The sequence below is a fragment of the Apis florea genome, unplaced genomic scaffold (assembly GCF_048593485.1).
Source record: "Apis florea isolate Af1SG1 unplaced genomic scaffold, ASM4859348v1 contig_2492_pilon, whole genome shotgun sequence".
Lineage (NCBI taxonomy): Eukaryota > Metazoa > Arthropoda > Insecta > Hymenoptera > Apidae > Apis > Apis florea.
In genome coordinates this window covers 2,695,474-2,722,382 of record NW_028256593.1, presented here as the reverse complement: position 1 = coordinate 2,722,382, position 26,909 = coordinate 2,695,474, and the positions used below count along the sequence as shown (strand labels likewise).

Sequence of the window (26,909 nt, the reverse complement as noted above, 5' to 3'; positions counted from 1 at the left end):
TTTCTTTCTTTTAATTTCTGTAAATTATCTTTTTTTTTTTTTTTTTTTTTTTACGTGTGAAAAAGAAATTTGTACATACCGATCGAATTTGGTTTGTCGCTTGGTTGAGAAAAACACTTATTTGTGTCTGCATTCACTGGTGTAATCGTATATCTATATATATGGTGTTCTTATTTCTTGTATGTGTACACTTCCTCGACGTTGACGCCAATTACGGATATATTTTTGCAGCTAATCCAATATTTTTATATGAAAATTAATGAAGGAATACGAATCTGTATTTGCATATGTGTGTGTGTATTTGTGTATATTGCAATTTTCTTGCACGCATATAGATGAATATTATACCGGAGTCCAATGAGAAATTGCAAAACTTTTTTTTATAATTTTCACTCGCTTTGCCATCTTGCTTTGATTAAGTTTCATTTTTTTCTTACATTTCAAACTAATGTTATTCACAAATTATTCCGTAACAAGAAATATCTGTCTATCTGTACAAATTGTACAAACTTTCCAATTTCTTCGATACAGAATATCTGTATCTAAATCAGCAAAAGTTGAAAAATGAAAAAAAAAAAAAAGACACGACGTAATTTGAGAACAAAAGGGTAGGTAATTATCCTTCTAACAACACATTTGTTGTGTCATCCTGCAACCAAACTTTGTCTAATTTCTCTCTCTCTCTCTCTTTCTCTCTCTGTTTCTAACTATTATTCGCTTGTAAAGAAAAAAAAAAAAATAAAATAAAATAAAAAAATAACATTGCTTAAATAAATGGTGTCAATGTCGAGCAACGAGCTAATTTCAAAGGCTAACTTACTATAATCGCTCATTATGGAACATGAAGCGCCGCATAGTCCACAACGTAGACGCGAGAGGCTGAATCTAAGAATGAAGAGTCTCAGCTTGGACTCCCCGGAGGGTACTGCGCACGTTCGACATCGTCCACGTGATTATTACGTCGGTGGCCAGAGGGAATCAACGCCACCCAGACATTCCGACAGCGGAAGCATCAATAGATTATGTGAGTAGATTCGAATTTGAAAGATTGGCCTTATCAAATTTTAACTTCGATTTGCAACTCGGACGATTCGATTGCAGCGCCATGCAGTCCAGGCCAGGGCCACAACGTTCATAAACACATCAGGGGAGCCATCAGGATGTCCAGTATGGAGCTGCCCGATGAAAACGAGAAATCTTATTCGTCTGCGAGCACCTCACCCTGCCCCTCACCGCACACCAATAATCAAAACCACATGAATCCACCCGGGAAACGCGTCTTACCACCCAACAATCTCTACGTGGTGCTTTATAACTTCGAGGCGCGGCATCGAGACGAACTGGACTTGAAGTAATCGTTCAACGAGTATCTATAATTAGAAAAGGATCCATCTTTTTTTTTTCTTTTTTTTAAAAGAATCTTCAAAAGTTTCTTCTTCCTCTTCTTCATTTTTCAATTACGTTAAATTGGAGATGAATCGGAAGCATTATTAGAAACCTCTTAATAGAACGTTTCAATAACCCTTGAAATGTAATTGTGTCACAGAGCTGGTTACAAAGTGACGGTGATCGACAAATCGGAGAAGGATTGGTGGAAGGGAAAGTGTTTGGGCGGCCGAGTGGGTTACTTTCCCAGCGCTTACGTGATGCGGGTGGAGTCTGGGCAGAAAACGCTTCAGGTTACACGTAACCTGCAGTTGACCGACCAAATTACCCTACTTCGCGATCAGGTATTCCTCCCAACCAATTAGAATCCCCCTCTCTCTTAACAGTCGACCGTCCACTAACGCCATCTACCCAATTCTGCCCGCTAGATCGTGATTCAGGTTGGCGAGGAGGTAGATGGCGTGGCGATGGTTCGCTGCGCGGCAGACGTGCGATCCGCGGACCACACGGGCAAGGAGGGGGAGGTGTTGTACAAGGAAACACTGTGCCCGTTGAAATACCTGCAGGAGGTGTGACAGCAACCTCGGCAGCCAAGCGAGCGACAGAATCGCGCAAATCTTCGTGAGAGGTTTTCGGCTTCGGCGCGACGTAACGCGGTTGAAAAGTATTACGATTGCCTGCAATGTGCCGAGCAGTGCCGCCACGTGACCACCGTTGTCAACAACAACAATAATCCCGGCGTAATGACCGCGAACAATAACAATAACTCGAAGCTGGTGAAGGCCGCGAAGGGGAACAATCTGATTGTGAAGGAGAGCTGTAGAGCGGCCATAAACACCATAAACTCGTCATCGTTGAAGGAGAACGCGAAAATTTTGGCTCGTGTGGACGAGGGCAGGGTTGTTCCATCCAAGAATCCCAACAAGAGTGGTAGTAACAATCTAGTGGCAGTGAGACCCAACGTGAGAAGCCAACCGTTACCTCCTCTAACCCCGGCCAAAAAGAGGTCGTCCCTGGCTCGTCCCGTTCGTGTCCACGATTCCTTCGCTCAGCCGAGAAAGTTGTTGCCTGTGAATTACGCGTTCCAGACGTTGCAGAGGTCGGGAAACGAGTCCACGTACGAGGAGGACGAGTGCAAGGAGAGCGGTTGGCCGATTCGGTTGAGGCTCGAGCAGATGCTCGAGCTCACTTTGCCGCAGACCAAGAAGAGGACGAAGAAGAAGACGCCGATGATGCTGATGAAGCAGCAGCAGGCCAATAAGCACGGGGCGTGCAAGGACACGGAGAGGCTGCTGCGCGTATTCAGCGTGAACAATGTGGACCAAGATACTAGGTACAACGTCACACGGTGTTCCGTCATGTAGAAACTCGCGTAGATGATTATGTTCGTTCGTTGGAGGTTGGTTGTTGAACATTTTTCTTTCTTTCTTTTTTTCTTTTTTCAGAGCATCTGAATTTTTTCATAGCTACTTTTTAAAATATATAATTGACTCGAGTTAGTAGAGAGGTCGATTATTTCGTAATATGGGCCACGGTATAGCGAGATTGTCAAGACGTTAATTTGAAAATTGTTCAAGCAATAATGAAATATGAGAGAAGAGAAAGAAGAGAAGTTGTGATATAAATTTCAAAGATTTTTTTTTTGATCGAAGTTATATTCCCATCCAAAACGTTTAATTTAATGTGCTAACTAATTTCACTACCTTGCTATATCTTAGCTCGTATTACGTATGTTTGGAAAAATGAATCGTGCCAGACATATTTTTTTTTTAGAAATCGAAACCCACCTCTCAGTGTCGAGCACGTTTTGCGTTCGAATCGATTTTCGGAAGCTGCGTAGCGTGGGCATCCAATCACGCTACACCTTCGCCACTATAAATAAGAAAGCTCTTCGTTCAGTGTGACTTGTGTCTTAGTACTATCGATCGTTTGTTGAGTTTGATAAAAGATCATCATCCAAAAATAGGGGAGGATCCTTTTTTAACGTAAATACAATTAACAGAGACATACACTTTCGATATTTTTGTGTTTATCTCACACGTTCTTCGTTATTTTTATTATCCTCGTTCGATATTTTTGTGAAATGAATTTTATTACGATGTGTTGAACACGTATTATTCCAATTGTAGATGCTTGATCGAATTTATTGTAAAAAAATTCGGATATCGTTTAAGACCGAAGAGAACATTCGAGTAATTTGCAGAGTGTGAAAAGTATAGAAAACCGATATATAAATAGGAAATCCTTACTTAGATCGCAGAGAGAGATTGTCCCAGCATCGAAGTTAAAAAATTCTTTTTCCATGGCTAACAGAACAGTAAATGGTGAAACTTTTTTCGCTTGTGTCGTTCGAATATAAAAAAGTATAAAAAAAACGCTTGTGTCTCGATTCGAGGGAATAGTTTCGATTCTCACGTACTTTGGAGTGGAAAGAAAAGGCCACGTCACTGTGAACCGAATTAAAAATCGCGATCGAAAAATTCTAATTAAGCCCGCAACGCTTTTGTATTTTTCACAACTAATTCCGTCCCCGGAGAAACATTCAAACAGATTTAACAAATTCGCGATTATAATTTGTTCTAATAGATAAACTTCACTGCGTGAAAAATTCTAAAAAAAAAAAAAAAAAAAAAAAAAAAAAAAAGGAAAAAAAAAAGGGGGAAAAAAAAAATTCTCGATTTATCCATAACTTATCCATTAACGAATGACACGAATGTTGTCAACAATCGTCTCGTCTCGTTGTGAATTCGATTGAATTTATCGAAGAAGAAGGGAAATATAAATATAAATATACGGAATGAGAAAAACGTTATCGCGATTGCATTTAACGATGCCGATATTTTATCTCAAGCGTTGACCAATTACCGTGATCTGCATTTACTTGATATTGCATTTATGTGTACAGGACGTTTCTGAAGATGCGTGACGACGTAGGCATTGGCGAACCAACTCGTTAATATTGATAATAATAATAATAAGAATAATAATATATCGATGTAAATGGGAATAGAAATTAAGTAAAAAGGGAACGAAAGAGAAGAAGAAAGAGAATACGTAAAATAGATCTGTTGGGGGAACAGTGGCGCCATCAATTTGTCTCGTATTTCCAAAAACGCTTGTACACCGATCTTCGTTGAGTCTGAGAATAATATATAATGAACGTTGAAGATTTTCATTCTATTGTATAACGGAGGGGAAAATGGAGAAAATGTTTAAAGGAAAAAAAAAAAAAAAAAAAAGGATAGATTAAAGAGAGAGAAATTAAGAAAATTGTTTTACCCATTAAAAGGTTAGGTCGTTAGTTGAAAATAGCAATCAGCAAGATATATTATTCTATTGTAACGAGGGAAGTGTAACGAGTGACTATTTTTCGCGTGTTTCTCTCAGAGTTGTTACATTCTTAACGATTACACACGAAACGGATTATACAAAAGTTGCATTTTTAAAGGGTGTATGCAATAATTTCGAAGTACGTCGAGGCACCAAAATTATTCGAGAGAGAGAGAGAGAGAGAGAGAGAGAGCGTAGAAGAGAGTCACGCAACAAGAGAGCTCCGCGTATACTTATTTTTTCACTATCCAATACTTCAGTCGATTTTCATGATGAGCTGATCTAGTCACAGATATGCTTTCAGTAACGTAATGTCGTCGAGTGTGTCCTGTTCCTAGTTAGAGAATCCTCCTCGATCGTGACGAGCTCGTTCGTAAAAAAGAATTGGAAGAAATTCTTTTTCTTTTTTCTTTTTTTTTTTTTTTTTGAAATTTTGAAATATTATGAAAATTTAGAAAAAAAATTCTGCAAAACTCGTGATATCCGTTGTCGCCGTTTAAAATATTTAATAATCCGTTTTGTAATTTTTTTAGGGACATTTTTACACATTTCGATTTTAATTTTCGAAAAAGAAATTTTGAAAAATTTTCTACGGACGAGTTGGTTAAAAAATTTCACCGAGGACCGAGAATAGATTAGGGTTAAGTATCAGGGATAACAAAAGTTGTGTTATTGTACGTTGTAAGGCTACATATATTTCATTATATTTCATTATATTAAACGTAATGTAACGAGTGCCCTACCCCTGTTAAAGAGTATATTACGAGTTATTAACTGTACCATAGAGTGTAAGCTATTCCAACTACCACGCCTAGTATTTTCTAAGTATTAACGGTTAGGTGCAGGATGTGTTCGTGTTGCTGAAACTGTTTCCGATTCGTCGTTCCACTAAAACGAACTTGTTACAAAGAAAATAAACTATAATTGTTATACAAAAATGATAATTACAACATTACACGTATATTATTTGACCCAATTAATTAAAAAATTATATAAATTGTTCGAAAGAAAAATTTTGTCTTCTCCTTCTCATTATATTAATTCGATTTAATGGAACGAGGGATTGGAACACAGGAACCAAATGGAACAAAGATGTCTATGTATACCGTTCATTGTACCAACGTTTGTGCACGAGTGTTTGGTAAAAAAAAACTGTTGTCGCGAGTTGTCGAAGAAAGTTTCGAGAATGATTTATACGTTCTATCTCGAAGGAGCAAAGTGAAAGAAGAATGGTAACCACGAAAACGTTATATGTTTCTACGTATGAGAGTGGCTATGGATTAGTTGTATATCTCGTGTGCCATAACTCCTAATGTTTGATATATTTAACGAATCTAGTCCATTTACAATGAAACCTTTCATACACACCCGAGCAAATGTGTTTATCCGAATTCATAGACTGCACGAAGAAAAAAAAAATATATATATATATATATATACATATATCTATGTACGTAGGCATTAATCTGTCTACCTATCCCAGATCGCTACCTTATCAACCGAATATGGCGGGAAAAATTTGACGAGACCAAAAGATAATCTCATTCTTTCATTCTTTATTCTCGATACGTAATTTCTAATACAACGCTCTTTTTTTTTTTTTTTTTTTCCAAATCAATTTTCTCTCAACTCATAACGTAAAATATCTTTCGAACGATAGCGATACGAAACGACTTAAAATACAATTGCAGATATAAAAAGTAAAAAGCAAATGCACGGTACTCGATTGGAGGGGAGAAAACTTCTTCTCAACGTAAACAAAAAAAAAAAAAAAAAAAAGAAGAAGAAGACAAGAAAGATATTTTTCAAAATAACTTCCAACTTTATGAAAGTTGGCCACTTATTTCCACTCTTTTAATATATTTCCTCGACAGTCTCTAGTAACTTTTTACAGCTTGTACTTGGCGCCCCTTATTATAGGATACTTGTCGCCGGTGCAGACACCGCGGAAGTCGTCCAACGACAAGTCGTAAATGGCCACCCCGCCCAGGCCTTTCGCCTTGGCGTAGGCCGCCTTGTTCCCAGCCGTGTCAGGATCCTCGTAACCGACCCAAATTCCATCCTCGCCCGTGTTCTCGTTGTAAGGTTGGTACGCGTAACTGCCATACTTCTTGGACGGGTCGCCGACGCGTCTCAAACGGCCCACCGCGGACTCTGTCAGCCTGGAGCAAACTTCCGCGTACGAGAGAAGGCCAGGCGTGTTGGTATGCGGCCCTTCAGCCCCCGGCCCGTCCGTCACGATGGGTGGCACCCCTGATATTTGACTGTCCGACGTGAGCTTCCACGTACGGGCATAGGTTGGAATCCCAACAACGATCTTAGAGCCGGGAGTCCCGTTCTCGAGCCAGTACCTTGAAACGGAATCGATACTTCGCCCATATTTTTATGTATCTTGTGTATTAATTTGTATATTGTATATTTTTTTTTAACTATATATATAGAAATTTTGGACATCGAGAAGCTTGGAAAAATCTGTTCTTTTTTTTTTTTTTTTTGGTTCGTGCAACGATTTTCTGTTTCTTCTCGAAAAAATTTAATGGAGGAGGAAAAATAAAAATATATATGTTCCGAGTTGTATATAGAAATTTTGGATATTAAGAGTTTGGAAAAATCTGTTTCTTTTTTTTGTAAAGGAATTTCGATGCTCTTTTCGAAAAATTTAATGGAGGAGGAAAAATAAAAATATGTATAGAAATTTTGAATACTAAGAACCTTGGAAAAATCTGTTCTTTTTTGTTGTGCAACATTTTGTAAATTTCTGAAACATTTTCTGTTTCTCGAAAAATTTAATGGAGGAGGAAAAATAAATATATATGTTCAAGTTGTATATAGAAATTTTGGATATTAAGAGTTTGGAAAAATCTGTTTCTTCTTTTCCTTTTTTTTTGTAAAGTGAATTTCGATGCTCTTTTCGAAAAATTTAACGAAGGAAAAAATAAAAATATGTATAGAAATTTTGAATACTAAGAACCTTGGAAAAATCTGTTTCTTGTTGAAAAAAATTTAATGAAGGAAGAAAAATAAAAATATATATATTCTGAGCTATATATAGAAATTTTGAACACTAAGAAGTTTGGAAAAATCTGTTTCTGGAAAAAAAATTCAATGGAGGAGGAAAAATAAGGGTAATTAAAAAAATCATAAAATTGGCCTCACCTGGCCGTCGAATCTACGTTGTCCTGAGGAACACGACCGTAACTCTCGTAGATGGGCGCTGGATAATCGCCTTCCTTTGGATTCCGTTCCGGTGACTTTTGATCGAAAGTAAACAGGTGGACGGCGTCGATGTTGGGCGCCAACAATCTCGCATCATAATAAACTAAAAAAAAAAAAAAAATGAACGAGACGAACGATATTCGTGTTCGAGTTATAACTTTCAAATGAATAAATAAATATAAAAAAGGGGGGGGGGAATGATATTCACCACTGCTGTTCACGTGAGGCAGGACGCCGATCGTCAAATCCTTCATTCTCGGCCTGAGCTGGGCCTTCAAGTCACGGACCAGGATGGTGAAACCGTCGCGATGCTCCACCTCTTTGTCGTCCTTGAATTTACCGTAGCCGAAAGTCTTCTTGATGCCGTGCCAGATCGATCCAAACGTGCCACGCTCCTTCTTTACTTTCGCGGGGGGGAATTGCCAGGCCAGGTCGATCCCGTCGAAATCGTAATCGTTGAGGAGCCGATTCACAGAGTTGATGAATTTCGATCTTGATTGCGATGTCTCGGTCTGAATAGATCGAATATATAATAATCGTTATTACTTTTTCCTTTTTTTTTTTTTTTTTTTAATCAAATGAATTTGAATCGCTGATAGGATTAAATTAGTAGAGAATCTGTCACCTCAAACGAGAGGAATCGGATAACTCGTCGGGACTGATTGTATTTCACTATAAATTTTCATCAAAGATACAGATACTCACAAGAACGAGATATTTGTGAGTCTCGTCTTCGGGGTCAGCGTTTCCACCGACACTGAGATAGATCTTGAGGTTTGGGAATGTTCTCTTCAGCTGAGTGACGAGTTTGTAATACGAATAACCTGCCCCTGTGTCCAGTGTTGGCTTCAAAGGGACAATTTCGAACGTCTCTGCGTTAATCCCCGCGAATCCATAGATCAAATGCGTGCAGAGGGAGAGAGCCGACTGGACGTCGTCCAATTGGAACTTTCCTGGCCCTGTGGATAAGAAAACCAGAACGATTCGATGCGAAAAAAAGAAGGAAAAAAATTAGGAAGAATTAATTATTCGACGAAATAGAAATTTTTAATTAGAGATCGAATATATTACAATGATTTCGAACCTTGTCGATCGAAGGCCGTGGTATTCCAGTAGCACACAACCTTGTTGTGCTCGTGTGTGTCGACGGTGAGCACAGATTGGACGCAGAATACCGCAACAGCGGCGAAAATTAACACTTTCATTTTCAACACTCGACCATTCGCTGATTCTGAAAAGAAGAAAAATATATATATGTATATATGCACGCGTGATGAAAATTAGCATAGTGAAAACGAAGTCGACTCGAAGAAATCGTGCACGTCGATATTTATTTACATTTATATTTATACTACAAAGGACGGCAACTTGTAAAGGCGGAAAAGTCAAGTTTCGTGGCAACTTTCTAAACAAAACTTTCATTAATCACAATCGTATTATTACTAATTAATTATTACTATGATTTATTCTATTTATTCTAAAAGCAAATCAAATTTCGCGACAACATTCTGAACAACATATTAATAAAATTAACACCATATCTCCCAACCAAATATATTCATCGTCATCAATAGTTATTCATTTCACCATAACGAACAACTTTTAATTTCATTTTTCTTTTTTTTTCAACCACGCACGAATAAAATTAATCCTGCGAATAAACAAGTTCGAAGAAATTTACATACACCATAAGATAAAAAGGGAAGAAAAAAAGAGATTCGAATAAGTCGATCCAAGGTCGACTGGTTTTCCAAACAACAAAAAACGTGAAAGCGGCGCACGAATTATATACAAGCCTCCTCTTACCTTTTCGAAAGGAAGAAGCGTACTGTCCGCTGCGACCTATTCGCCAGGGACTTTGATACTTTGTCCGCCAGACGCTGCTTGGGAGGGGAGGGGAGGTGGTGGGGGTTGCTGGATACGATACGACGATCCAGAAACCGTTTATCCGCAAGTGTGACTTCGTATTTACACGTTCTTCGTTCCGAGAAGGAGAAAATCAAGGACACAAATCAAGGGGGGAGGGGGATATTTCGAGATAATTGGATCGATTTCCGAGAGAAACGTAACGAGAGTTTATTTATATTCGAAGAGAATTTTTAATAGAATTTTCGAACAAATGCATCGTGAGCGATGTATATACCGACGATCGATAATTCGCACGATCGAAGAAATTATGATTAATTAATTCCGCGTTTCGAGAGACGTTTGAGCTTGATACTTTGTTTGTTAGTTTTTTTTTTTTTTTTTTTTTCCTCCTCCTCCTCCTCTCTTGAAGCGAATTATGATTAATTAATTCCGAGACGTTTCGAGACGTTTTCGAGCGATACGTTTTCGAAACGAATAAGTTGTGCAACAGAAAATACGTATTTAAAATTATGGAATGTTATTATATGAACAGGATTTCAACCGTGTACACGGTGAATTCAAAATAGAATATTATGAATCATCGAAATCTTTAATCGCGCGGATACAGATTAATTTTCTCTCTCTCTCTCTCTCTCTCTCTCTCTCTCTCTCTCTCTCTCTCTGTGTCTCATTCTGTGAATAATTTTCATAACAGTTTATAAGAAGAGAATTCTCGTAATTTTCCGAGTGTTCGACTTTTTTTTTGGAATTAAAAAAATAATGGCTGGGGGATATAAAATAAAGAAATACATCGTACGCTTTTAATTTTCTACGAAAGAAGAAGTAACAAAGAATCTCGTACGATACGAAAAATTATTTAAAAAAAAATATCAAGAGATAGAATAGAATAGAGACGAATTATAATTGTTTTAATTTCCTAAGAAGAAAAATCGAGGAAGATTTTTTTTCGTTGGAAATTCGATTGGAAATTTTGAAATAAGAGGGAAAGAATTAGACCAATTACAAGAAGCCAATTATTAGTTTCTCTCTGCGTTGTTTATCGTATTATCTAACGTGTTATTTTGTCAGGATTGAGTTATCTGACTCATGACTAATTTCCTATTTATTAGTTATTTTCGAGAATCTCAAACGCGGCGAAGTCACAACCTTTCGCTCGTAAGGTTATCGCGCCTCTTCGTATCCGTGGCTCGAACTCCAAGATTCTTAAGAATTCATTTTCGAAGATAACTCGTGGAGTAAAATATGGGACGATTAATTGATTTGAAATTATTTTCCTCCTCGTTCTTCGTTCTCGACAATCTCATCCATTCGTAATTTAAATTTCTCTTACGCCTTCTTCAAGGAGGATTATATTTTGATTGAAAAAAAAAAAAAAAAAAGGAGGAGGATTCTCTAAATTCAAAGCGTGTCCCCTTGGAATACACAATTTTCAGGCTGTAAACTGAATAATAATAAGCGATACAACGTGTATTGTTGCAAAAAGTTTCTGGTTAAAAGTAAATACATCGAATGAGAATCTATTATACGACGTCGATTAAATTTTTTCTTAAATTCAAGGGAGGGGGGGAAAAAACAATGAAAAATTAATTATTAACATCTTATCATCGATCCTCCTCGATCCTCTTTTGTTGATTAAAAAAAAAAAAAAAAGAAAAAGAATTCGTTCGAAATCGGTTCTTCGAAGTTCTACTGTTTTTCGAAAAATTTTTTTATCGAAATGAAAATCTATTATACGACAGAAAGAAGAGAGGGGAAAAAAAAATGAAAAATTAATTATTAATATCTTATCATCGATCCTTCTCGACCCTATTTTATTGATTAGAAAAAAAAAAAGAAGAAAAAGAAATCTGCTGCAAGGATTAAAAATAAATACATCCTTCTGAAAACCATTCGAAAAATTTGTTTATCGGAATGAAAATCTTATTATACGATTAATTTTTCTCTTAAATTCAAAAGAAAAATTAATTATTAACATCTTGTTTCGATCCTCTTTTGCATCGATTAAAAAAAAAAAGAGATCTGCTGCAAAATAATTAAAAATAAATACATCCTTCTGAAAACCACTCGAAAAATTTGTTTATCGGAATGAAAATCTTATTATACGATTAAATTTTTTTTTAAAAACGGGAGAGGAAATACAATGAAAAATGTATCATTAACATTTTATCATCGATCCCTTTGATTAAAAAAAAAAAAAAAAAGAAAAAAGAAAAAAAATTCGTTCTTCTTTTTCTTACAGTTCAATTCGCGCGGAAAACGCGATAATAATTCGACTTCCTTCGCGTTAATCGAATACACGACCTATATACGGGGCGTAACAACGTATGATCTCATCCTTGTGTAACACAATCAGCCTCAATTACCTGGCTTGTCAACGACGAGTCGCGCGTTCACCAATTCACGTGCGAACAACCTTCAAGAAGTTGGCCTGCAACCTTCTTTCCCTCCTTTCTTCTCTCTTCCTCCCGCGTTTTAAAATTCTCCATGTTTTATTTATGCCGAAGTTTAACCATGCAGTAGACACACAGACTTCTCACACGATCATACGTATTTTTCATAGTTTCAAGGAAGGGATATAAATTTTTATTCGCCGCCTTAATACCTCTCCTCTTTCTCGACACGCATCTTTTTCATGCTTCGCGTATTTCTTTCAACAAAGAAAACCCTTCCTGTTTCTTCATTTATCCAGAAGAATTAAAAACAACCTGTTCTTTAAGTTTAATTTAAGTTTTTATAGAGAGGAATTAAATTATCAATTAAATTTTCCTATTTACTTCATCATCTATGACTCTTTTCTCTTGCTTATCAATGATTCCTCAACGATTCTGTGTTGCAACTCGTGATAAAAAAAAAAAAAGAAAAATGAATAAAAAGAACGAAAAATATAAATCCGCATGTAAACTTCGTTCGACGAACGAAGCGTGTCCGTCCTCCTTTTTTTCACGAGACAAAGAAAACAGGAAGTGTTATTATTATCATCGATACACACAGAAATCCTGGAAAAATAATTTCGAACAGCTATCTTACGAGATACGAAGAAGTACTGAACATTGACGATTAGATGGAATGCAAATCACTTCCGAGAATCGCAATCGTCCTGCATCATGTTCCACGGGTTGCGCAACGTGTATACGCGTGATTCATTGGCAAATAAAATCACGAGCACGTTCCATACGATGATATATCTCTTCTATAATGTCGCTCGGCCCGCATAACATCTGATATGCAAAATATGCACTCGTCGACAAAGTGTCGGTCGAGTAGAAAAGTTTCGCAATTCTGTTCGAACTCGAGCTTCTTCTTCTTCTTCTTTTTGATCGTATTTCTCGTTCGAGTTGTCGCATTCGTTTTGATAGATTGAAAACACCGATGCAAAAGTATATTCGAAAATTGGTTCAGACTTTTCTTGTCAAGTTCATCAATTGAGTTGAGCAAGTCAATAGAAAAGTCTTCAGTGGTAAAAAATGGAAAAGTTGATAAATGTTAATAAAATGAGATTTATTTATTTATCGAGTTACAAATTAATAAATAAGACAATGATTTTTGTCGATCAATTTTTCCTCTGTTTATGAGTTATTCAAGTTATATATGATAGAGTTTGTATCACTTTGTATCACAGGATGAAATATATCATTGGATGATCGAGATTCTCAGAGATCAAAAAGATTTATTTGTTAAGTTATTAAGGAATTAAAATTAGGTTTTGCTGGTTTAAAAGAAACTTCAATTGTTTTATAATAAATAAAATATATCACTTTATACGTATGCATATATTCATATTGAATAATTGGCAATAATAATAATATAAAAAGAGGAAAACGATAATTAAAAATGATAATTGAGGTTCGATGGGAATGTTTTCGGTTTGCCTGTGAAAATATCGATGGCGCATGGACAAGAAGTTTGTTAATTATCCGGCTAACATGCTTAATTAAATAACACGCAAGTTGATGACTGACTCATTGTATAACTTTCACAACGGAAAAGTTGGTGGAAACTTTGGAATGGACGAAACAAAGGAGATGTTATTGATACAGATGGTTTTAGAAAATCGTTCACGTTACTGATATGCATTAAGTTCGTTCTAAGAAAAAGAAATATTCTGCTTCAAGAATACCAGAGTAACAGTCTTTGAGCCAGAAATGTAGTATTTCAATAAAATGAGAGACTGAATATTTATAATTTGTATAAAATAGTGAGAGTATTGATATTAATGAATACAATAAATCATTAAATTCATAACTTTTTTAGTTGGAGCAAAAAAGAAAAGAAAGAAAAAGATAATGCTTTCTTTTAGATATTTCTTGTATCACTGTTAGAGGTTATTGGGACAGTGGAGATTACTTGGTAATATTTCATTTCTTGCAGACGCATTAACATGGTCATAAAATCACATTGTAAAATACTCAATAATAAAATTCATTTTTGTTCGTGTAAAAAAAAGATCTGTCAAGTTTGTACGTGCACAAGATACTTCAAATAATTATTATCCATCATTATTAAATTCAACGACCAATTTTTAGAATTATTTTTCATTAAAAACTCACTGGGATACAACATTAACATTTCCTTGTATACATTTGAAGTGTTGGATACAAAAAGAAATTAAGATTCCAAGATTTTTCAATTTTTTTATTATGAAAAAACTCTTATGTACATATCTGTCATCACTTTTCTCTGTGTCAAGTAGATATATCTACGCTCATAACAAATATTAATCTAAATCCATAATAAATTCCTTAAAAGTTTAGTTCCTTTCATTCTGTTAAGTCTTGATTGTTAGCGCCAAAACGACGACTGATAGGCAATAAATAAATCACGTGTACCCTTGTACCTGATCATATTGCACGATTCCAACAACAATTGTCGGCTGATCCAGGTGTTAATTTCTATTTAAAAAATGTCCAACGAGACGGCTTAAGTAATAAGTGCATTTAAGTCGCGACACCGCGTAGGTAGTTCGTTGAAGAAAGTTATCCACTCTTTCATTGGCAGAACACTTGCTCATATTTTCTTACATATTGCTCAAATTCCATTGATAACCGATGATCGATTCGTTAACGTTTCAATGAAAAAATTAATTAAATTACATATAAAATAATAAATGATTAAATTTAATTAGATTAAACAGAATAATAATTGATTGAATTCCAATTTTAAAAAAACAAAGAAGAAGCAATTATTTTTTTTTTTCAATTATTCGTTCTTTCAGAACTTTTTAAATATTTATATTGAAACACACGACATTTCTTCAAATTAAGTAAAATAAATCATTAAATGTTATTGAATTAAATGCGTAAAAATAATAAACTAAAAAATAATAAAATATCTATTTTAGATTGTTAGTTGAGAAGAGATTAATCTATACGTTTAAAAAGAAACTTTACATTTTCATAAAGTGAAATTTTAATGTAAAAATTTTTCCTTGTGAAATACTGTCTTTTAATTCTCATACAAATTGAAATTAATATTTTTTTCCTTTTTTTTTTCTTTTTATCCTATCTGCTAATGAAGGAGTGAATTTTTGCATTAGAGATTTCTTTCGCCATGTGGAAACTTTAACTCGTATCATTCTTATCTTACAGTTAATTCTAGAAAAATACAGTCTGTTTCTTTCTATCGACGCACTGCTCGGCCCAATCAACAAGCTTTTGAATAAAAAATACGATCTACTCGTTGGCCAAGCAGCGACTCTTAAATAGCATCTGTATAGAGTATAAATCTATCTAAATCTTTTGGCTAAATCTCCGTATAATGGAATTTTCCAGAAAAAAGAAAAACAAAAATATATATATATATGTATAGATAAAAAAGTAAAATGGTGCAATCTATCGTTGAAAAATCTTCCTTCATCTTCTCTCCCTTCTCTCAAGAGAGGATTAACAGCCAAGTTAAGTAGTGACAAGATGAAGAATTAATTGATAGTAGATGTTAATTAGTACCATAATTTGCTTTTTTCTTGAACGAGATTTCATCATTTTTTTCAACCAAATCTTTCCAATTCATCACTTCATATTTTTTTTCTTTGAAATTCTTCATTCCCTTTTATCCTGTTTCAAGTTCTGTGGATAGTCTATCTGATCATCCTCATCTAAGAAAACAATAATTGAACAATAAATATATATATATATATAAAACAGACTTAAAATAACTTAAAATATTTACATAATTGATACATACCTTCGCCTTCATCTTCACCCTCGACCAATCTCAAATCACTGTCCTTTTGCTGCGGTTCTTTGTCATACTCGACGCCCTCGTACTGATCATCACCAACATCGACTCGTTCACCGCCACCATCCATCCTGAAAAATTCATTCAAAAGAATAAAACTTTTCAATCTTCAGAAAATTTATATTGCAATCAATTGAAGCGAGAAACTATTCCATTCTTTTTTTTTTCTTTTTTTTTTATATAAAATAGAAACACACCCAGCCAAACGAATGTGATTCAATTCATCACCGATTTCCTGTACACCTGGGCCAACGTTGAACCAACCGTTCCCTCTTCTCTCTGGAACCACCTGTTCATCGGCTCTTCTGGCTGGAACAGCTTCGAATGGAGAATCCAGGTTGCCATTTTCACCCTCTTGCTCCTTGCTGTCCAGGCTCTTCTTCTTCGGTTCCTCCTTCTTTCTGGCCACCTCGTCTTGCTTCTCCTCGCGATTCTCCAACTTCTGGTCGATGATCACCGGGATGGGAGGCACGCCAACCGGAAGTTTGGATTTCAAGACCGGTTTCGCGATCGGAAGGGACTTGTCCGCGAACGTGGACATCGGATTGCCGCTGTTTGCCGGCGTTGAGGTCTCCAGTTTGACAGCCGGTATCGACTTCATCAGGCTGGCCGTCACCGTGCTCTAAAAGAGTTTATTTATCAATTTAAAGTAATCACCTTTATTCGATTGAATAGAATTAATGGAATTTCATCTGCTTTTAAATAATTTTTTAACAGCGATTAAGAATTGATCGTGCTTACGTAACAATCAGTTTTATTCTTGTTAATTATTTCCAGAATGTACACTCAATTTGACAATTTATTTACTTAAAGATGTACTGGGAACTAAGTCCAACTCGCATTTCTTGGTTTTTACCCGATTCGAAAGTGTGATGTGTTATTTCTAATAAGGTTTTGCACGCTTTTTATTTAACACACCCATATAAATACTTAATTATATTTATATTAAAAGTGTTTTAAGGAGGAAATTGAATTTTCGATTAGAAGATAACATCTACTGCTACTACTTCAAAAATGATTAAATAAGGAAAATTCTTTTAAGGGCAATAGTTGATTATTTTGATAAAGAGAAGAACATATACAACAGAATACATTGCGATACGCATTGAGCAAAATTAACTTACCTGTTTGTTTCTATTGCAAGCAAGTGAAGTTGTTTCTTTTTTCTTCGAGAAAATACTAAAGCGTATATAAATAAAAACAACGTTTTGCATAAAGCATGCTTTTTTTGTAAGAAAAAAATCACTTCGTAAATAACTAAATGTACGTACGTTACGATTTTATTTATAAAAAAGAAAAAAATTAAAGCAATTTTTACAATTAAAATAAAAGGTAGGTAAAGCGTGAGATTAATTGATTAATTTCATAAATATCTATCGTCTAGTTAAAAAATTTTAAATCTTATTAATTAATAAGAATGATAAAATATAGAAAAAACATAGTATCGCAAAATATTAAAAAAAAAAAAATGTTTACTTCCTTTACTCTGATTGCTACTTTTTTTTTTACTCAAAGAAAGATAAGGGGAGAAAGGATACTACTAAAAGAAAATTCAAAACCAAACTCACCAAAGATGCTAAATGTTTAATCGTATGGACTATACTTGAAGGGAAAAAAAAAAAAAAAAAAATTTTGAAAAAACTCACAGCGAACTAGTAACAATGAAGCAGATCAGTTTCGTTAGGTTTGTGCAAGGGTGCCAGAAAAAATGCAAGCAGATCAAAATAATAACAATTTATTAATGCATTGATTAACACAGACATACAGGCACATTCAGTACAGCTTGCAAGCTATATGTACACAAATGATCTTTTTTTTTTTTTTTTTTTACCATTCAAGAAAAATGACGCAAAATCGTTCATTTCTTTACACTTAAGCTGTCAATAAATTAAATTCTGATCTTTGATAATAACAGTGAACCGTATTTTATGCAAGCTATATAAATAATTGAACTCGAAGAAACAAAATTGAACACAATTAAATAATTGAATATCATTTCTTGACAGCCTAATTATTTATTTCAATTTACATACACAAATTCCTAAATATAATATAACACAAATAAAAAAAAGGAAAAAAATACTTGACACATTTACACAATTGCTAAAACATTCTTGGCAGATCTTAGACATTTATTTCTTCACTTACATAAAGTATCTAAGATATTGCACTTGAAATTCACCTTCATTCAAAAAAATCTACATAAAAAAAAAAAAAAAAAAAAGAATGTTAATACTTAAGACACCTTCAACCATTAAAAGAATGTAAATAAGATTATTAGTTAAATTTGAGTTAGTGGATTTTTTTTGTATTGCTATTATGTCAATATTATAATAAGTTTATGATTGTCTAAGTTCGAAAAGGAAAAATAGATTTTTCTGATATAAAATTTCAATTCGTATTTCAATTCATATTTCTATATAATATACACAATATTATTCATCATACTTCACAATATTAGAATTAAATAGTTGTTTATAATAGTTTAAAAGCAATTTTGCTGTTCTTTTTATTTTCCTTCCTTTACTTTTATCTGTATCCTAATTCAATATTTATAATAATAATACATAACAATAATAATTAATACCAATTATAAATTAATGGAAAAATAATAAAATTAGCAAAATTTTCTCATTATCATTAAATAATTAATTAAATTACTCTGTCATGCAACAAATTTTTCAAACTCTCTATTATAATATATTGTCATATTTTGTTGATCATTGTTTTGCATATTCAAGGAAAAAATACTTTTTTTTAATTTTGTTTAAAAGTCGCTTTAAAGTCTTACGGATCGGTTAAAGAAATTATCTAGCTACAGCACCAAGTACAAATCATGCAAATTACGTGCATGTATAAATATTACTAAAAATATTACACTAGAAAGACTCAGTTCCTCAGCAATCGCTTAAAGGCACTTTTCCTTAATCCGCACAAGCCAACAAATTTTTCACAGCTTGTTACAATTATCAGAACAGCTATATATAAACATTTGTTCAATTCATCATATTTTCAACATCAACGATCGACATAATAATTTTTTTTCTTGCAAGAAATATCAAGTGATTCACCACACATTAAAAATTTATCACATAATCCTGAATTTTGTTCATGTTTAAAAAAAAAAAAAAAACGCTTTTAATACCTTCGTTTTAAAAGAAACAAGGATCAGAGTTAAAACTCACACAGAGATGGGCTGGAAATTAATTTCAATGTCTCTATACAAAAGACGATAGACATTTCTCCAAGAAATATCATCGATACAATTATCCAATTATCCTATTCCCTAGAAGAAGAAAAAAAAAAAAAGAATCTGACAAAACTGCGCAAATCTCGTTCAATCTAATTTCTCAGATCATTCTCAAAATCTGATTCAAAATACCATCCACATTGTTCTGAACTTTTTCCAATTTCTCCTCCACTTTCTCAGAAGTGTGCCGGCCAATTATCCTATCCATCATCACCTCGTTATCAAGCTCAGAATGTTCATTTTTCTTCAACCACGACACCCTACTTTCTGACAGATCCGTGGTGATCTTCTTGTCATCAAGACTCTTGTCAATTTTACGCGATACTTCGTTCGCAGGCGAATTGGAGGAGGATTTCTTCTCACCGAATTTCTCGTTATTCCGATTCGGCGGTGGAATAACTTGCCTCAACTGTTCCTCGTTGCGATTCTCATCTTTCTCAATCATCTTATCGCTCTCGATTTGATTATCATCGATCACAGGCTGATCGTTCTCCTTTCTCTGGCGTTTCTCTTGCAAATCGTAAGGCAACGGTAACACTTCCGCCTCCTTCATCTCGTTAGGTCCCACGGGGACGATGTTTCCGTTCATCTGGGCGAATCGAACGTTGTTCATCTCGTTCACTCGTTGCTCGTTCGATTGCAGAGTATCCTCGATCGTTTGTTGAGCGACTGGCGCGTTCAATGGCTGCGGATTTTTAACGTCATTTGTCGGCGGACTTACCTGCTGCTGTTGCGACCGATCAACAGGTTTATCTGCGTTCTCTTCTTCTCCAGACTTCGCCTGCGACGCCACCGCTTGTGGATTAGCCACGCTCGATCCGGGAGAAGTAGCTTTGCGCGACAATTTCTGCCAAGAGGAAGGAAAAGAGAGATCACGTTGCATTGGTTCAGATCAATCTCTCGTGAAAAAAAATTAATAACAAAGATTGATTTACCCTAGCTTCGTCCAGCTCGCGCTTCAATTGAATCACCTCCTTTCTCAAATGTTCAATCGTGCTGTCCGTGTCCACGTTATTCTTCAACATGTCATTGTACTTCTGCTCCAACTCGTTCTTCTGCGTGTCCAGCTCGAGGAACTTGTTCTTCAAATGCTCCAAAGCCTTCTCCTTGTCCTCCCTCGCCTGCCTGATCCGGCTACGAAGCTCCCTGAGGGTGGTCTCCAATTTACTGGTGTCCTCCAAAGCTTGCTGGTCCCGTTTCTTGCACTCCTCTTTCAAATCCTGGTGCTCCGTCTGCAGCAGCTTGTACGTTTGCTGCAAAGAGTTGAATCTCTGCATCGCCTCTATGCTATCCTTGTCCCTAAGCGATTTTTCCCTGGACGCCCGTTGCTGGAGCTCCTGTTTCACAGCTGCGTTCGAGCTCTTCTCCTCGGCCAACGATTTTTCTAACCTCACCTTGTATTCAAATATCACTGAAAATGGGGAACAACTTCACTCCAATTGACGCCTCTTTTATTTTCATCTTTATTCAACGTCGATGAATGTTCGCCTCGCGATTATATATCCATCTATGATTCTATTTTCCTTCTCTTTTTTATTCTATAACAAATGTATCGACCAAGTTCAGGTCAGAATTTCGATAAATTTGTATACCTTGAAGTTGAGCGGCAAGAGCCTCCTGTTGATGAGAACATTGGACGTTCAGCTCTTGAAGCCTGGCCATTTCTGAGGTGGCGGCGCGGTAGAGGAACACGAGGAGAATGACCACCATTCCGCAGCCCACGTATACGGCCAGCCGGCCACCTCGACCCCTGCCAAGTCTGGTACCATTCATCTCTGCAAATAAAGCATTATTACAGAGTTTGTAGATTATATACGTTTAAACTCATATAGAGAATCTGTTGTACTTTTAAAAAAATCCCTCCTGTTCTATTTCTGTTCTTCTTCTATTTTGTCATTTTTTCTCTTTTTTATCTTATACTCTCCTATTTTTTCTTCTTCTTCGTCTTTCGATACATCAGTTTTAACTTGATAAGTAATAATAACGATATAAATCTCTCGATTTCTACACTGCTTGATGATACGTGAAAAAGCGAGCCATTGATATGCTCGTTCAAAATGTAAAATTGTTTTTCGCAAAAACGGAGATAGAAAGGCGGAGAGAAGCGAGAGAATAATTTGTATCGTTAGTTCTAGTGTGAATAAAGTGGCAGTGAAAGTCGATGATTTCGATTGTAATAATTTTTATGCGGTGGTTTTTTTTAATCTTGTTGCATAATGGCTTATCTCTGAAGACGAAGAGTGAGAAAAGGTAAAAGATTTCTGTCGAGTGTATGGATATAAATAGAATTACTGGGTATTAAATTCAACGAGCAAAATTTATTACAACGTTACGCTAAATGAAAATATCATTGCCATGTAATAAATATAATAAATATTCAAACTAGATAACAAAAAATAATTTGTATGTAATTTTTTTTTTTTTTTTTACTGATAATTACAATTTGACGATAAGTCAAAAAAAAAAAGAATATCGCTCGTTTAAACATATTATTACAATTGTATTACTACAAATTATTTAATTACAATTCAGAATAAATTATTATTATTATAATCTTCCTTTGTCGATTGATAATTTTTAATAAACACAGATGGATATTAATTTAAACACGTACACGTGTTTGCAAAACAAAGGGTTCATAATCGCGTGATGATATGCTTTTGTTTCCTATATCTCAAAGAAACTATATAAAACTGGACGCCACAGGAGGATGCATCTACACCATTTGTCCTCCCCTCCTTTTAATCCCTCTTAATTATATCTCTCCTCCCCTTGTAAAGCTGCAAGATACACAGATATAAACACATCGGTGGAAAATCGTAATTACACGTTTACCCGTTCTATTACTTCTTTATATCATGAATGAAAATAGCGTACAATATGTCACGTGTATTATCGTTATCTTAAAATTTTTATATTATGTGTTAAAGAAAATATTTAATTCATAAAGAGTTAAATCATCGTTATTTTCGATAACAAATTTCTCCAAATTAATCATATTAATTGTCCCTTCTTTATTTATAAGAATTTTAATTTTTATTCTTTAGTAATGCAGTGAAAGAAAATTCAATGTAAAACGAATTTCGTCTCGAGTTCAACTAGTTTGGAAAGTATTCCTGCGTAAGTTTCACATCCCTTAGTTATTTTATTCTTAGAAATTAGATACACCATATTACTTGCGGTTAAATGACTACACCATGGATGGATTACAAGGATGAAGGGATAGATCAAGTTTAAGATCGATTCACATGATAAAATCTTTAATGTAAAATATTTTAATTCTTTTTTTTTTTTTTTTTTTTTTTAGAAAAGGCTATTTAGATTTTATACATTGTATTAAATGCATTAACATTCGCAATATGTTTGTAAAACTTTGTATTGACAAATTGATTTGGAATTGTTTTATGAAATTAATTAATTATTCCTGTAATAAGATCTGAGAAAATTTCTTCAATCGAATGTATACAAATTATTATTTATAATATAATTTATTTATCCAATTAGTTTCATGCTTGTCAATCAATTAAACAAGATAATTATCGATATAGAAATATTCATTAAGCAATATTGTATTTCACCATTGTTGCTATTTATTAATCAATTGCACAATGTCTAATGAATTTTAATATATACACAGTGTATAAATGTATAATGTTTCAAGAATATTCTTCTTCTCGGAATAAATTATAAAATAATTGGGGCCGTGGAAGGGTATTCAGATATTCCGGTGAAAGCTAAAAATTGCCATAATAAAATCGAAAGAATTAGTTATAAGTATAAATCTTTAAAAAAAATCCAATTTTTAAATGCTATTCTTTCATTCAATCAAAGAACAAAACAGAGATAAAGTAAGGATTAACCTCTTAATATAACCTCTTTTCAATATCTTGACTATTCTTCTAACAATCTTTAGAGAAATCATCTAATATGTTAAAATAGATATATTAAGTAATTTCGATTTTCTTCAAAATAACTTATTCGACATCCCGTATATACAATCTACAATTTCAAAACTTGATTTATCGTTCCATTCCATCCCTTATACACATAACCTGTACAAAACAAACGGACCAACTTTTGATCGGCCAGTAGTGTATGAGGGTAATGTGAGCAGAGGCAAACGTCTGAAATTGGACACCGGTAATTACGATAGTCTGTTTTTATCGTTTCACTTCGACCGGCTCTGCGTGAACGGAAATTACATCCGTCTCGCATGACATCTATCCAGTAGTTTGTTCGTCCTTGCTGGCCGCGCGAATTATTGAGAATGTGTGGCTTGATATGATACTCTATATACATATGTGCACGCGTGTATATAAACATATATGGTGAAAATGCAATATGGTGTATAGGCTACCTAGCGGCTGAATTCCGAGTTCACTGACACTTTCGAGCACGCGCGGAAGATCCTGTTTCACGTATGTGTATACATGTCGCGCATAGGTGTTATCTACGTTTGAAATTATTTTAAAGCCATTGCAACTGAAGTTAGAACGTATCTATATTAATGATTGGGTATTTTTTTTTAGAATCGATACAATGGGATGTAAATAATTTCGATAAATTGTAACTCGTTTCTAATTCGAGCAGGAAAGTGGCACTTATTTACGTTTTATTTACCCAATGACACGTCACATTCATAAACCAGCTGGATCTTTAACCGCGGTTATAAAACATTTACCCGTCACGTAAAAATTATAAATGAAATAATTTTATCGTCGTTTCGATAAAATTCTTAGAAGGCTATTATTGAAACCGGTTTTCAGTGAATGGTATTGCGCGAGAATGTATACACATCTTTTTCGAACACCTTTCTCGCAACGTTGTAAACTTGACAAATAATTAAGAAACGTATGAGTTAATTTATCATATGAAAAAATCGTAAATATATATATATAAAAGATCGACGATCAAATTTTAAAATAATGAAATTTTTAAACAAGATACAGAAATACAGTGAGCGTAATTTTATAAATGTTGATATTTCAAATAGTTTATCTTAGGGAATTATTCTATAGGGATTTTTTATAAAAGCATTTAGTTTTTATTTTACATATGAATGTTTTTTTTTTTTATCGAATTTATTTGGTATATGTGTTTCGAAAGGCATCGATGGCCGACCGAAGTGAAACTTTGTATCTAGAAAATGGAAGTACATTTGAAATATAAAATCACAAATTCAGGAATTATAATTATTTACTACATACAATCTCAATTTAAACTTAATACTCGCAAAACAATTGAATATGCTAAACTAATTTTTTTTTCCAAGATTACTAAAATGCAACAAATCTTATCAAGAGTAACATTTAATAATATAATCTACAATAGTGTTTGTTCAATTGTTCATATACATGATAAGAATTACAATTTAGTTATCCGCAGAAATATTCTGAAAATTTTTGATTTAATTTTTAATTTTAATTGATTCTTAGGAAATGAAAGAGAAAAATTTTTTATGAATAAGATAAAAAAATGTTTATATTTTGTTTCACATACATAATTTAAGTTTCTAAAGATACATATTTCGAATTTTATTTTCATAAAACTCATCAAGTTTCATTTCAATTAATTATTCAATATTAGAAGCTGCAATACGAAATACTTATAATTATATATATATATATATATATATATATATATATATATATATATATATATATATATATATATTTTATGAATTGTTTGTAATTAATAAATATTTATTAAAAAATCAAATTATACAAAATTTTCTTTGGAATTATTCATTGTAAGAATATTTTTTACACTCACTGTACAATTCAAAGCTTAAACATTATAACAAGATTAATATTTTATTGGACTCTATGTAGAAAATGACTTTCATAATTCTGTAACACTTTCTAATACGGAAAAAATTAATAGAAGTATATCATGGTATTATACACAAATTTAATGAACTAATTTTCCGATTTTGTTTTTTTAATTTATAAATACACTTTCACATAATTTTATTAATTAATTAAGAAATTAGAATTACTTATTCAGAAAAATCAATCAACCGCATAATTTTCGAGATTATATCTCAAAATTCAATTATTTATACTATATATATATATATATTAATATATGTAGTCTTGCAATTTATCGTATTTAAATACATTGTTAATTTTACTGACCAGCTGCAGATTGCTCCGCGTTTATTTATCCTCCTATATGTATATTTATATATGTTGAATCTTCATTACTTATGCACTAAATAAAAGTATGTCAACTTCACAAATCACAAAATTCGAATTAAATTATTATACTAGATTATTGTAGATATATTATAGCAATGGAATTTATATGAATGATTTAAATAAAAAATTTTATTACATGATTTTTAACACTGTTTAAAAATTCATCCCATAATTAATTGTAATGTAAAAAAAAAAAATCTTACGAACAACACAATAAATATATTTAAATTTATTTTTTGAATAATATTTTTTTTTTTGTCAAATGATGTATACAATTGATTGCACACTTTTTTTTATCAAATCTTCTTTATGTATATACATTATACTTGTCACATTGAAAAAGTACACTTATCAGGATACACAAATTTTTTTACATTTAAAAGATCAATTACTACATACAATATATATTTTTATACAACGTTTTTTTTAATGCAATACGCAAAATTTTCCAAATTTCATCATTGAAAAACATACGAATTAATCGTTTTATAACCAAATTCATTAACACGATATATAGATTGCTATCGATATTTAATTTTGCAAATTGTTTTCTTATTCACAAATCTTCTTCAAAACTGGTAAATATTTTAATTTATAAGCCTGTATCTTCGTCACAATTTCATATCGTTCTTTTTCACAGGTGGACACTTCACAAAGCATATTCGATTCTCAGGAACAATCACAATTGACATTAATCCAATTCCAAATTTTCATGCGAAACAACATTATATAGTCGTTAAATTACGCATCGAAATCTGTTCCTACCTCGTGCACGATATGAAAACCGTAATTCTCAGCTTTCCATCATCGCCGCGTCTTCTCAAGCGTTGTCCTGCGAGCAATGGTCAATCGCGAATAAAAATCGCTACAACGCGAACCAGACGGTTCACCAGACGTGATCGACAACTGAATACGACGTGCTCGTTGATAGACTTTACTGTTCCTCGGCTAAAATCGATGTTACGATCCGGACGAAGTAACATCGACAGGTTAGGACGAAAAACCAAGCTCTCGACAAATACAGTTAAACGTTGTGAATCTAGTTCCCCTTCCACGCCGGCGGTATTTGCCACGCCATTAAATCAAATAGCAAACCGACCAATCAGAACTCGCCACTTCGGCCAGTGACCAATGTACGAACTGATCATTGCCAACGTATGATCGAAAAATATTTTAATTGCAAAAAGATTTCTAAACTCGCCGGAGTGCTTATTTTATAATGAGAGGAAATTTTTTTATACATTATTTTTGAAAATTAAAGAGAATAATTGTAAGTTAATTACTTTTTTGTATATATAATTGCATTTCTTAAATGAAAGAAGGAATTTGACAAATTAACAATAATTTATTAGTGTAATTCGTAATTTAATTTGTAAAATATATTTATTTGATATTAATAAGTCTTTTTATTATCTATATAATTA

General features: G+C 33.6%; 4 protein-coding genes across 15 annotated transcripts in view; 2 read left to right on the top strand and 2 right to left on the bottom strand.

Annotated features, from left to right (window-relative positions):
- The window catches only part of Stacl (SH3 and cysteine-rich domain-containing protein), a 67,037-nt gene extending 65,076 nt beyond the window's left edge, over nt 1-1,961 (top strand). For all 4 annotated transcript variants that reach the window (XM_086906168.1, XM_031916808.2, XM_031916807.2 and 1 more), the window contains 4 exons: nt 848-1,024; nt 1,102-1,351; nt 1,547-1,730; nt 1,815-1,961. In XM_086906168.1, the coding sequence (XP_086762294.1) occupies nt 848-1,024; nt 1,102-1,351; nt 1,547-1,730; nt 1,815-1,961 (758 nt within the window). The remainder of the gene's footprint in view (nt 1-847; nt 1,025-1,101; nt 1,352-1,546; nt 1,731-1,814) is intronic.
- LOC147657929 (uncharacterized) lies at nt 1,945-6,155 on the top strand. Of its 2 annotated transcripts, none has more exons than XM_086906179.1 (2): nt 1,945-2,719; nt 3,160-6,155. In XM_086906179.1, exons 1-2 carry the CDS (start codon nt 2,130-2,132, stop codon nt 3,224-3,226), a joined length of 657 nt encoding a protein of 218 aa, XP_086762305.1. In that variant the 5' UTR covers nt 1,945-2,129; the 3' UTR covers nt 3,227-6,155. The 2 variants fall into 2 exon arrangements, with proteins under 2 accessions (XP_086762305.1, XP_086762306.1); XM_086906180.1 differs by having other exon boundaries at nt 2,130-2,785.
- Nucleotides 6,156-6,252: 97 nt separating this feature from the next.
- On the bottom strand, nt 6,253-10,108 carry Idgf4 (Imaginal disc growth factor 4). 6 transcript variants are annotated; one of them, XM_086906169.1, is made up of 6 exons: nt 9,739-10,108; nt 9,017-9,163; nt 8,638-8,891; nt 8,141-8,444; nt 7,873-8,035; nt 6,253-7,085 (listed from the first exon to the last, which is right to left on the bottom strand). In XM_086906169.1, exons 2-6 carry the CDS (start codon nt 9,135-9,137, stop codon nt 6,605-6,607), a joined length of 1,323 nt encoding a protein of 440 aa, XP_086762295.1. In that variant the 5' UTR covers nt 9,138-9,163; nt 9,739-10,108; the 3' UTR covers nt 6,253-6,604. The 6 variants fall into 6 exon arrangements, with proteins under 6 accessions (XP_086762295.1, XP_012342596.3, XP_086762296.1 ...); XM_012487142.3 differs by having other exon boundaries at nt 6,253-7,067; nt 9,739-9,981; XM_086906170.1 differs by having other exon boundaries at nt 9,618-9,765.
- A 4,310-nt stretch (nt 10,109-14,418) lies between these two features.
- On the bottom strand, nt 14,419-26,876 carry LOC100867166 (uncharacterized). Of its 3 annotated transcripts, XM_012487139.3 has the most exons (7): nt 26,251-26,876; nt 20,878-21,060; nt 20,221-20,696; nt 20,007-20,132; nt 16,233-16,657; nt 15,982-16,106; nt 14,419-15,892 (listed from the first exon to the last, which is right to left on the bottom strand). In XM_012487139.3, the coding sequence occupies exons 2-7, from the start codon at nt 21,056-21,058 to the stop codon at nt 15,837-15,839; spliced, it is 1,389 nt and encodes a 462-aa protein (XP_012342593.2). In that variant the 5' UTR covers nt 21,059-21,060; nt 26,251-26,876; the 3' UTR covers nt 14,419-15,836. The 3 variants fall into 3 exon arrangements, with proteins under 3 accessions (XP_012342593.2, XP_012342591.1, XP_012342590.1); XM_012487137.3 differs by lacking the exons at nt 14,419-15,892; nt 15,982-16,106; nt 16,233-16,657 and having other exon boundaries at nt 17,755-20,132; nt 25,423-26,876; XM_012487136.3 differs by lacking the exons at nt 14,419-15,892; nt 15,982-16,106; nt 16,233-16,657 and having other exon boundaries at nt 17,755-20,132.
- Nucleotides 26,877-26,909: the final 33 nt, after the last annotated feature.